The 10,410-nt window shown below is 41.1% G+C and overlaps 1 protein-coding gene across 2 annotated transcripts; it reads left to right on the top strand.

Moving 5' to 3' along the window:
- The first annotated feature begins 566 nt into the window (after positions 1-566).
- Positions 567-2,634, top strand: LOC141721053 (uncharacterized). 2 transcript variants are annotated; one of them, XM_074523790.1, is made up of 2 exons: positions 567-1,970; positions 2,110-2,344. In XM_074523790.1, the coding sequence occupies exons 1-2, from the start codon at positions 684-686 to the stop codon at positions 2,191-2,193; spliced, it is 1,371 nt and encodes a 456-aa protein (XP_074379891.1). In that variant the 5' UTR covers positions 567-683; the 3' UTR covers positions 2,194-2,344. The 2 variants fall into 2 exon arrangements, with proteins under 2 accessions (XP_074379891.1, XP_074379889.1); XM_074523788.1 differs by having other exon boundaries at positions 569-1,970; positions 2,064-2,634.
- Positions 2,635-10,410: the final 7,776 nt, after the last annotated feature.

Raw genomic sequence — 10,410 nt, 5'->3', positions numbered from 1 at the left:
CCTACCAAGATTGTCAAAACTTGACAACTTTCTAAAATGGTTAAAATACATATAAAAATGCAAAAAGTTTATATTAATAATGTCTTTTTTAGTTTATGAGTCATTTACAATTTAATTTAAGGGATCACATAGACAACAATTAAAGTTTGCTAATTATTAGAATAAAATATTACTTAGTTAATATAAAATTAAGTGAAAATAAAATATTAATATATATGATGATTTGATAAAACTGACAATTAGATTGATAACCGTTTATTGGAGATATTCTTACATAGAAGTATCTCATGTAGGACAGGCCCGGTCAAATAAAATTCTAAACCGAGGCCCGTGGTCCTATCCGGTTGGGTTATCGAGACAAAAGCTTACTGAAAATGGATTTGCTAAAATTGCGACACGTTCCATGTAATTATATTCTGACACATAGACACGTAGTCGAAACTCATGCAACCTACCTGCTGAGTCACTACGTCATCCCCCTCCAAAGTGCAACACGTAGCATCAAACTAAACTTCTGCCGCACAACCGCCATTACTTGTCTTCTTAAAAGCCTCGTCTCTATCTCATCCTTTTCATCATATTACAGAGCTTGTTTTGATCCATCACAAAATCAATCACAAAAACAAAGTTTACATTAACATATACTCTATTTGATATTTACGGAATTTGCGTTGAAAACAGTAATGGCTTCGCATCAAGTGATCAGAGAGCAGAAGAGTGAGCAAGGTGTCGAGAAAGAAAAAGTTCCTAAGATTACTAGTCACTTTGAATCTCTAAGTGTTTCTCCGGTTAAAGAAAATGTTGGCAAGTTTGAGATGCATGGCGAGGAAGGAATGGATGTGAGCAAAGAGACTAAGAGAAGTTCAGAAATGGAAGGTGGACGAGGGGGAGTTGCAGATGTTACTCAGTATCGACAAGCGGCGCAACAGAAGTCCAATGATGCTTTGACTGCTGCGGCTGAGAGATACAACAAGGCCAAAGGAGGAGGTGCAGAAGGTAAGACTACTTTTAATCAAGGTGCTGAGAAGACATCTCAGTATGCTGCAGAGAAAGGTGCTCAAACTAAAGATACCTTGATGCAAGGGGCTAAGGCTGCTGCTGAGAAGGCGGCCCGAGCGAAAGAGAGAGTGATGCAAGGGGGTCAAAGGACTTCTCAGGATACTTCTCGGATTGCTGCTGAGAAGGCGGCCCAAGCGAAAGAGGATGTGATGCAAGGCGCTCAAAAGACTTCTCGGTATGCTCAGGATGCTTCTCAAATTGCTGCTGAGAAGGCGGCCCGAGCGAAGGAGAGTTTGATGCAAGGTGCTCAGAGGACTTCTCAGTATGCTGCGGAGAAGGGTGGAGTTTTAAAGGACACGGCGATTGAGAAAGGGCAGCCCTTGTATGAGAGTACTAGAGATACTCTTGCTAGTGCAGGTAAGACTGCTGCGGATTACACGGGACAGACTAAGGATTATGTGGCGGAAAAGGCTGTTGGAGCAAAGGATGTGGTGGCGGAAAAGGCTGTTGGAGCAAAGGATGTGGTGGCGGAATCTGGAAAGGGAACGGTTGGATATGTGGCAAAGGCGAAGGATTATGTGGCTGAGAAGGCTGTTGGGGCCAAGGATGTGGTGGTGGAGAGTGGAAAGGGAACGGCTGGATATGTAGCCAGTGCTGCTACGACTGTGAAGGATAAGGCTGTTGTGGCAGGGTGGGGAGCGGCTGAGTATACTGCAGAGAAAGCTGTGGGCGCAACTAAGACCGTTGCGAATGTCACTGCAGGTGCTGCAGGGTATGTTGGGGGGACAGCTGTGGCTGCAAAGGATAAGGTAGGAAATGTAGGAATGAGTGCTAAAGATTATGCTGCTCAGAAGTTGGCTGCTGCCAAGGATGCCGTTGTGGCTACTGAAGAAAGTGCAAAAGAATATGCTGCTAGGAAGAGGGCCGAGGCTGAGAGAGAGATGCAGGCAAAGAAATCAGCTGAAGCAAAGGTATAAATTTATGTAATTTTTGTATGTGTATGATGCAGGCTGCATTAGTTGTGTCTATGATGCAGGTATGTAAACAATGATTGCTGTGTACAGGGAGAAGTGTGGAGTACCACTGAACAAAAGCATGATGATATTGCAGGAGCAGGGCGACAGACGGTTGATGCTGCAAAAGAAACAGTCAAAAGGCCATTTGAGAAGGCCGGAGAATTCCTCGGAGAACTAGGGGAATATGGACGGCAAGAACAGCAGGGAAGCGGGCGAACTACAGAGGCACAGAAAGGAGGCGTTGGAGTGTTCAGTGCCATTGGCGAAACTATAGTAGAAATTGGTCAGACAACTAAAGATCTCCTGGTTGGGAAGGGGCAGACTCAATCTACTGAGACTGTGAAAGACTCATCAGAGTATAAGTAGCTCTTGTAATATAACAATGTGTCTAGTAGTTGTTTTGTTTAATGTGGTGCAATGGAACTGTGTTTGTTTTTGGTTTTAAAGGACACAAATAACTCTAGTTGTGTTAGAGCTGTATCTGAAGTCTTTATGTTTAGCTTTCTTGTACATTTCTTGTTTCTGTTTGCTCTGTACGATGCCGGAGGAGGAATATCGAGTATCGATTTTGGTAATGTACAATCAGCAGTTGTATATGAAACAAGAACTTTTGTCGCAATCTTGTTACCTGGTCCTTGGTGATTTCGATCTGTATTCGCATTGCAAGAGGAGAAGAACCATATTTAATCTAATATTTAATCTACCTTCATTCGTCTGGAGATGCAGAACAAAAACTAAAAGGGGGTTCTGTGTGTATTTACATTGAAGTTAAGATAATCGGATTGACCTTGTTAAACTTAGCAGTTTATATTAAAAACAATATGTATGTTATGCAGTAGAAACAGGAGAGACAGGAGAGAAAATATTCAATGTCCAAGTTTTGATTTTATTCATGAAGAAACTGATTACATATATAGGAAAACAGAACCGCGTAGACATCTAAACTAGGAATAGAAAAACAAGTGAATATCAATCACAAAACTCATAGGATAATGCCACACTAAATTACTAAAATCACTCCACGCTGTGAACAGTTGATCACCAGATTTCCAGAGGTTTATTTTCGCACCAATTTATCAAGAATAGACAATAACCAAATTTAGATAATCCAACAAATCTCCCCTTAATCGAAATTTGATTGAACTGCAGTCTTCACACCCAACAGTTTTCTCATCTTCTCAAATTTAACAGTGGTAAGAGCTTTTGTAAGAGAATCTGCTCGTTACTCATTTGTGCTTACATGCTTAACTTTAATCTCACCCTTCGCAACACATTCTCGTATGAAGTGATAAAGAATGTCAATGTGTTTACTCCTACCATGAAACACTGGGTTCTTTGCCAAGTCAATAGCTGACTTGTTGTCGATATAGATTGTCACAGGTCCCACATCTTTACCAGTTAACTGAGTAAGCAGATTTCACAGCCATATAGCTTGACAGGCTGCTGCAGTAGCGGCCATGAATTCCGCCTCACAGGAAGAGAGAGCAACGTACCTCTGTTTTTGAGAAACCCAAGTTACCAGACTTTCGTTTAAATAAAAAGGCATACCTCCAGTGCTTTTTCGATCATCAACGTGCCCAGCCAAATCACTATCCGAGTATCCTGTTAATATGTTATTTTGACTATCCCTTGTGTAAATCAAACCAAGATTTATTGTCCCCTTCACATATCTGAGAATGCGTTTTGCTGCATTCTGATGTAACAACGTGGGTCGTTCCATAAACCTGCTAACAATACCAACCGAGTAAGCCAGGTCTGATCTTGTGTGTACATGATATCGTAATCCTCCAATGATGCTCTTGAACTCTGTAGCATCAACTGATATACCCATTTCATCTTTGTGCAACACCTCCTTGGGATCCATAGGATACTTCGTAGAATTACAGTCACTCATACCCGCCTTCTCAAGAATTTTTTTCGCATATCCAGATTGTTTTAGCTGAATGCATCCCTTTCCTTGTTCAACCTCGATGCCTAAATAGTATGATAACTTGCCCAGATCACTCATATCAAACTTGTTGGCCATTTGCTCCTTAAATTCTTTAATGATGTGCGTGCTCGTACCAGTTATTAGCAGGCCATCTACGTACACTCCAACTATTAGAACATCATTTCCCATCTTCTTGGTGTACACAGCTTGATCATAAGGACACCTGACGAATCCAATATTCACGAGACATTCATTCAGCTTCGAGTACCACGCCCGTGGTGCTTTTTTACGACCGTATAAAGCCTTCAAGAGTTTATACACAAGATGTTCTTTCCCACGTTTAACAAAGCCTTCTGGTTGGGTGACATACACTTCCTCTTGGATCTCACCATTCAAGAAGGCAGTCTTAACATCAAGATGATGTACCTCCCAACAATTTTTCGCAGCTAATGCAAGTAATAACCGTATGGTTTCAATACAAGTAACGGGAGCAAATACTTCGTCAAAATTTACCCCTTGCTTCTGAACATACCCTTTTGCAATGATTCTGGCTTTATGTTTGATAATTTCACCGTTTGCATCTCGTTTATTTTTATAAACCCATTTCAGGCCAATTGCTTTCCGACCAGGTGGCAATGAGGTAAGTTCCCACGTATTATTTTTATCAACTGCTTCCATCTCGAGTTTCATCGCTCTTCTCCATTCACTCCCTTTTGCAGCTTGACTATAATTTATAGGCTCGTCAATTCCCATGATCATTAATTCTTCGTCTAGCATTTCCACGGGTTCAGTAATATCATAGATTTCTTTGAGAGATCCATAATGCCTTGGGTGGCTTTCATCTTCGTTGCTTGATATTGAACCAGTAGTGCTAGCTGAGTTGCTCGACTCTGACATACTACCAGACTCCATGTTACCAGAGTTCCCTGTATTTGTGCTTCGTGGAGTAAAAACTGGAGTAGATATATCTTCATAATTTTCTCCTTCCTCAAGACTTTCTTCTGGCTCCCCTGCATTAGCATTGATCAACACAAAACTTTTGGAGAGTATAGTTTGTACAGTACCATCTTGACTCTAGTTCCATGATTTTCCTTCTTCAAACACCACATTTCGACTGATGCATATTGATTTAGAGTCTGGATCATATAGCCTATATGCTTTGGTACCCGATTCCTTCCCGAGATAAACTACTTGCTTGCTTCTGTTATCCAGCTTTGTCAATTTTTCAGTTGGCACTCTCATGTGTGCTAAGCATCCAAAGACACGTAAGTCTTCAAGGTGCGGTTTGTTTCCTAACCACGCCTCATAAGGTGTTATACCAGTGACTGCTCGAGTGGGGAGCCTATTGAGCAAGTAAATAGAATGACGTATAGCTTCTCCCCAGAAATTTATGGGCAAATTCCTTTCCTTTAACAGACTACGAGCCATTTTTAACATGGTTTTGTTCCTCCACTCAACCACACCGTTTTGTTGTGGTGATTAGGGCGCAGTAAATTGACGTGTAATGCCAGCCTCTTCACAATATTGCAGAATTTTTTTTGATAAAAATTCACCACCTCTGTCGGTTCTAAAAGTTGTTATCCCTTTTTCTGAATTTTTTTCTACCAATACACGAAATTTTTTGAAATCCTCAAAGGCATCACTTTTATTCTTCAGCAGATAAAACCACATAAACCGACTATAGTCATCAACAAGTAAAAATATGTACCTATTTCCTCCTGGGGTGATAGGATTGATGGGGCCACATAGATCACCATGAATAAGTTCTAATGGCCTCGTAGAGAGAAATTTTGCTTGCTGAGGAAAACCTTTTATTGTCTATTTTGCCATTAAACATCCAGTGCAAACACCCTTTGGCTGACAGATCTTTGGAAGTCCATGTACCATGTTTGATGTTGACATCATAATCATTGCATTGAAATTTACGTGACCGAGACGTGAATGCCACAACCAGTTGTCTTCATCTCCTTTTGCTAGTAAGCATTTTTGGTCACTGTTTTGGAGGATCACTTTGTACAATCTATTCGTCGAGCGTTTAACCTTCATAATGAGCACCCCTTTATTGTCACGAACCCAAAGAAGAACACCACTAAGCGTTATTATATATCCTTCTTCCGAAAGTTGACCGAGACTTATAATATTGCTGCATAATGAAGGAATATAATATACATCAGCAAGAGTCCTGCTTTCACCATTTTTACATTGTAACTCAATTAAACCTTTCCCCTTTATTTCCACCATCGAGCCATCTCCAAACTTGACTTTCTCTTTCACACTTTCGTCTAGAATACTGAATTTTGAGCGTTGCCCGGTCATATGATTGCTAGCACCATTGTCAAGGTACCACAAATTTGATACCATAGTATTTGAATTGTCTCTTGAGCTCAGTTTTGGTGTAACCTTCTCCTCATTGATCAGCATCACAGTGTCTTTGTTTCCTTCACACTTAGCCAAGAGTAAAGTTGGTTCGTCGTCTGGGATATTAGCAAAAAAGGCCTCTTCCCTGACCTCCTTCTCTCGCTTTGGTTTTTTACACTCACTAGCATAATGACCAAAGGCATTACAATTAAAGCATCTGACTCTGCTTTTGTCTCGACCCCACCTAGTGTTATCTTTTCCACGAAATCTCTGACCCTGTGATCCTTCCACTGTTTTATTGCTTCGCCTATGCCACTCTTCTCTGGTCAATAATAGTTTTCCCTCTTCCTTATCTTTCTTGATCCATTCTTCTTCAGTAAGGAGTAGTTGCTTCGTGCCACTTTCAGTTTGACCTCGCAATCTTTCTTCGTGAGCCTTTAAGGAACCAATGGTTTCTTCTACTGTCATAGTTTCGAGGTTTCCAAATTGCTCGATAGTGGAGGCAATTTGTAAAAAAATTCCAGGAATAGCACGTAAAATTTTCTTCACCACATACGATTCGTCAATACTTTCTCCAAGGGCCCGTATATTTGCAACGAGCCCATTCAACTTTAAATAGAACTCATCCAACGAGTCTGTCTCCTTCATGTTTATTAATTCAAAATCCGCCTTGAGTGTTTGAACTCTTGCCTTTTTAGCACGATCAGCGCCTTGGCACATCGTTTTCACGGCCTCTCAGGCTTCTTTTGCATTCTTTTTCTCTGCTAGAGTAAGCAGAATATCTTCAGGAATGCCTTGGTATATTGCAGCCAAGGCTATCTTATCGGTCCTGTCATCAACTGTGGTTTTTGAACCATTTGATTCAATCGCCTACCAAACGGCATGCGCCTGCATGTATACTTTCATCCTCAAGGCCCATGATGTATAATTTTCTTTAGTCAGCATAAGATAACTAAGACCCAGCGATCCATCCTTATTCTTCCCTGCTTCCGTCATGGTGTTTCTAGGCATATACTTTGGCATATACCAACACGACGTCCTTGCTGCTCTGATACAGTTATTAAAAACAATATGTATGTTATACAGTAGAAACAGGAGAGAAAATATTCAATGTCTAAGTCTTGATTTTATTCATGAAGAAACTGATTACATATATAGGAAAACAGAACCGCGTAGACATCTAAACTAGGAATAGAAAAATAGGTGAATATCAATCACAAAACTCATAATAGGATAATGCCACACTAAATTACTAAAATCACTCCACACGCTGTTGACAGTTGATCACCAGATTTGCAGAGCTTTATTTTCTCACCAATTTACCAAGAATAAACAATAACCAAATTTAGATTATCCAACAGTTTAAAGGAGAGAAATGAAGAAAACAACAGTTAAAAGTTTAAACTTCATTGCAGCAAGTTATAAGAAGCGGTTCACTCGCTCACTAGGCCTGCTCCGAAGTCATTGAGAGGTTCTCTTCAATTTACTTGCATTAGTACACTCACATTTAGTCCAAATAGAGATAGTAGTCTAGTTCTGGTAAATGAAGTGTATGTCATTTAGAAGTTCTGTTTACTTTTAAAGGCTTGTTTACTTTTTGGGCCAATTGTTCTGCAATGGAGTTGGTACTTCACGTTTTGGATGAATTTCCAACCTGGTTCTTGACTTCTTGTTCATCGATCATCAGTCCTGGTTCTTGTACATACATTCATCTGAACATAATCCCTACAAATCAATTTTCTTTTTCTTTTTTTGCCAATTTGCAAGTCAAAATTTACTCATCCCTCTCATTTAATCCAGTGGTTCTTGTTATCTGGAAATTTTATCTGATATTCAATTAATTAACGGCACTCCTGTTGCACACTTGATAAAGATCTAAATTGTTAAGATCTAAATTGTTCGAGGTGTTTTTGACTTCAAGAAACCTATACTATATTATAATAGCCCGAATAGAGATAATTTGGTTCAACGGTTTGGTTCAACGATAATTCCCTAATTTTGATTATTACAAAAATAGATAAATAGTGTTATATATCTAATAAACTACTAAATTATTAAACTACTACTAAATATAGTATATTTATCCTACTAAACTACGAATACAACTGATAGGGATAAATAAATCCTGATTATGTAATTAAATATTACAGTAATTATACATGATTTGGGCTATTAGGCCCAATAAGAAGATGTATGACATTCAGACCAAAAAGGTCAACACATTGATCAGGCCTGATGGACCAGATCAGGCCTGATGGAACAAAGAAGGCCCAAAAGCCCTGATTATTTATTAATTTTGTAATTAATAAATAAAGGAGGAAAACAGCTATTAAGATAAGTCCTAGTGGGAATATAAATCCTTGTAGATTGGCCTCCAAGGAACCTCATGGGATAAGGAATCAGCTTCCTACTTCCTAGGACTCCTAAGTCTATCCTAATTCAGAGACTTGACCACCAAGTCTCCTATACCAAGTCCAATTCAAGGACTCCCCCACCTATATAAGGGGCCTCACCCCACAAATCAGAACTACGTTTTTTGGCTTGATTCTCTAATTCACAGAGATACGTAGGCATCTCGTAAAGGCAGAGTTAACCTACGAAACACGAGAGCAGCCATTAAAGGCCTTGAGCTCCCGAATCTTAGTAATAAATACAGCAAATAATAACCTTAGTTTTTTATCCATAACATTTGGCGTCGTCTGTGGGAAAGCACAACAACAACCATGGCGAGAACACGGAGAACAATTAGAGCTCTGGAGGAAGGAACACCATCGGGGACAGCCCAGGTGATTTCGTCAACCGGGGAGATACCCTCTCACTCAACTTATGCATCTACTCAAGGGGAAGCCCAGATAGGGGCAACTCAACCTCAGCCACAAGGGACGATTCCACCGGCTATTCAAGGTACGAATCCTCAAGTTCAACAAGTACATGTACCTGTGAATTCTCGACCCTTCGGGTATGAATATTCAACCGTTGTTACTACTAACCCCCCTTATGGGATGCCCCTTTACCCTGAGGTTGGAGGAAGCGGACATGCTGGGCGAAGTGAAGCACGAGGGTAATCGCCCCCTACATACGAGGTTTGGCTCCTATCCCCGAGGATCGGGAATTTTCTGGTCCTTACACTGAGAGAGACTCCGAATCTTTGGATGATGAAGTGGCCCTAAGAAGGAGGCATGCTGGAAAAGAGCCGATGGCTGGTGGAAGCCAACGCCCTCAAAGCACCCAAGGGGCGAATCCCTAAGAAGTGCAGGAAAGGATCAGGGCTCATGAGGTCGGGATTCAAAGGCTGAGGCGCGACTTGGAGGCGCACCAGACTACCAGACCCCAAGCACCTCCTAGAGGGAGAAATCCTCCTCCCATCATAGACCTGAACGGTCCGGTGCAGAGAAGGGCTGTTATCCCAAGGGATGATCCAAGCAATCTTCTTCCCCTTGGAGATCCTGATGATCCTACTCCACCCTTCACTGAAGGAATAATGAACGCCCATATCTCAAGGAAGTTCAAGATGCCAACTATCAAAGCTTATGATGGCACGGGAGATCCCGCTAATCATGTTAGAACATTCTCTAATGCACTGCTGTTGCAACCCGTGAATGATACTATAAAGTGTCGGGCCTTCCCTCAAACCCTGTCGGGTATGGCTCAAAGGTGGTACAGTCGCTTGCCCCCAAACTCTATTGGGTCGTTCAGAGAATTAAGCCAGGCTTTTATTAAGCAATTCATCAGTGGGAGAGTTCATGAGAAAAGTTCTGCATCTCTTATGAGCATTGTGCAGGGGACAAAGGAATCCTTGAGAGATTACCTGAATCGTTTCACAAAGGAGGCTTTAAAAGTCCCAGACCTTGATGATAAGGTAGCCATGATAGCACTACAACAAGGAACTAGGGATGAGTTTTTTAAGATGTCCTTGGCCAAACGCCCCCCTGAAAGCATGTTGCAGCTCCACGAGAGGGAAGGGAAGTATATCAAAGTCGAAGAAAGCATGAGGAAGACCGTAGTGAGTAATGAGCCCGCTGTAGGTAAGAAGCGGAAGGCTGATCTGGAGTATATTGCTAAGGACAAGTATCCTAGAACCGAGCAAAACCCTAATTCAACCCCCAA

This window comes from Apium graveolens, chromosome 4 (assembly GCF_009905375.1).
Source record: "Apium graveolens cultivar Ventura chromosome 4, ASM990537v1, whole genome shotgun sequence".
NCBI lineage: Eukaryota > Viridiplantae > Streptophyta > Magnoliopsida > Apiales > Apiaceae > Apium > Apium graveolens.
The sequence above is the reverse complement of the archived record's forward strand: the minus strand, read 5'-3'. Positions and strand labels throughout refer to the sequence as shown.

Coding starts and splice junctions, on each gene's coding strand:
- LOC141721053 (XM_074523788.1), top strand. CDS start 684: ATGGCTTCGCATCAAGTGATCAGAGAGCAGAAGAGTGAGCAAGGTGTC. Junction 1,971..2,063: donor AGAAATCAGCTGAAGCAAAG/GTATAAATTTAT, acceptor TGCTGTGTACAG/GGAGAAGTGTGGAGTACCAC.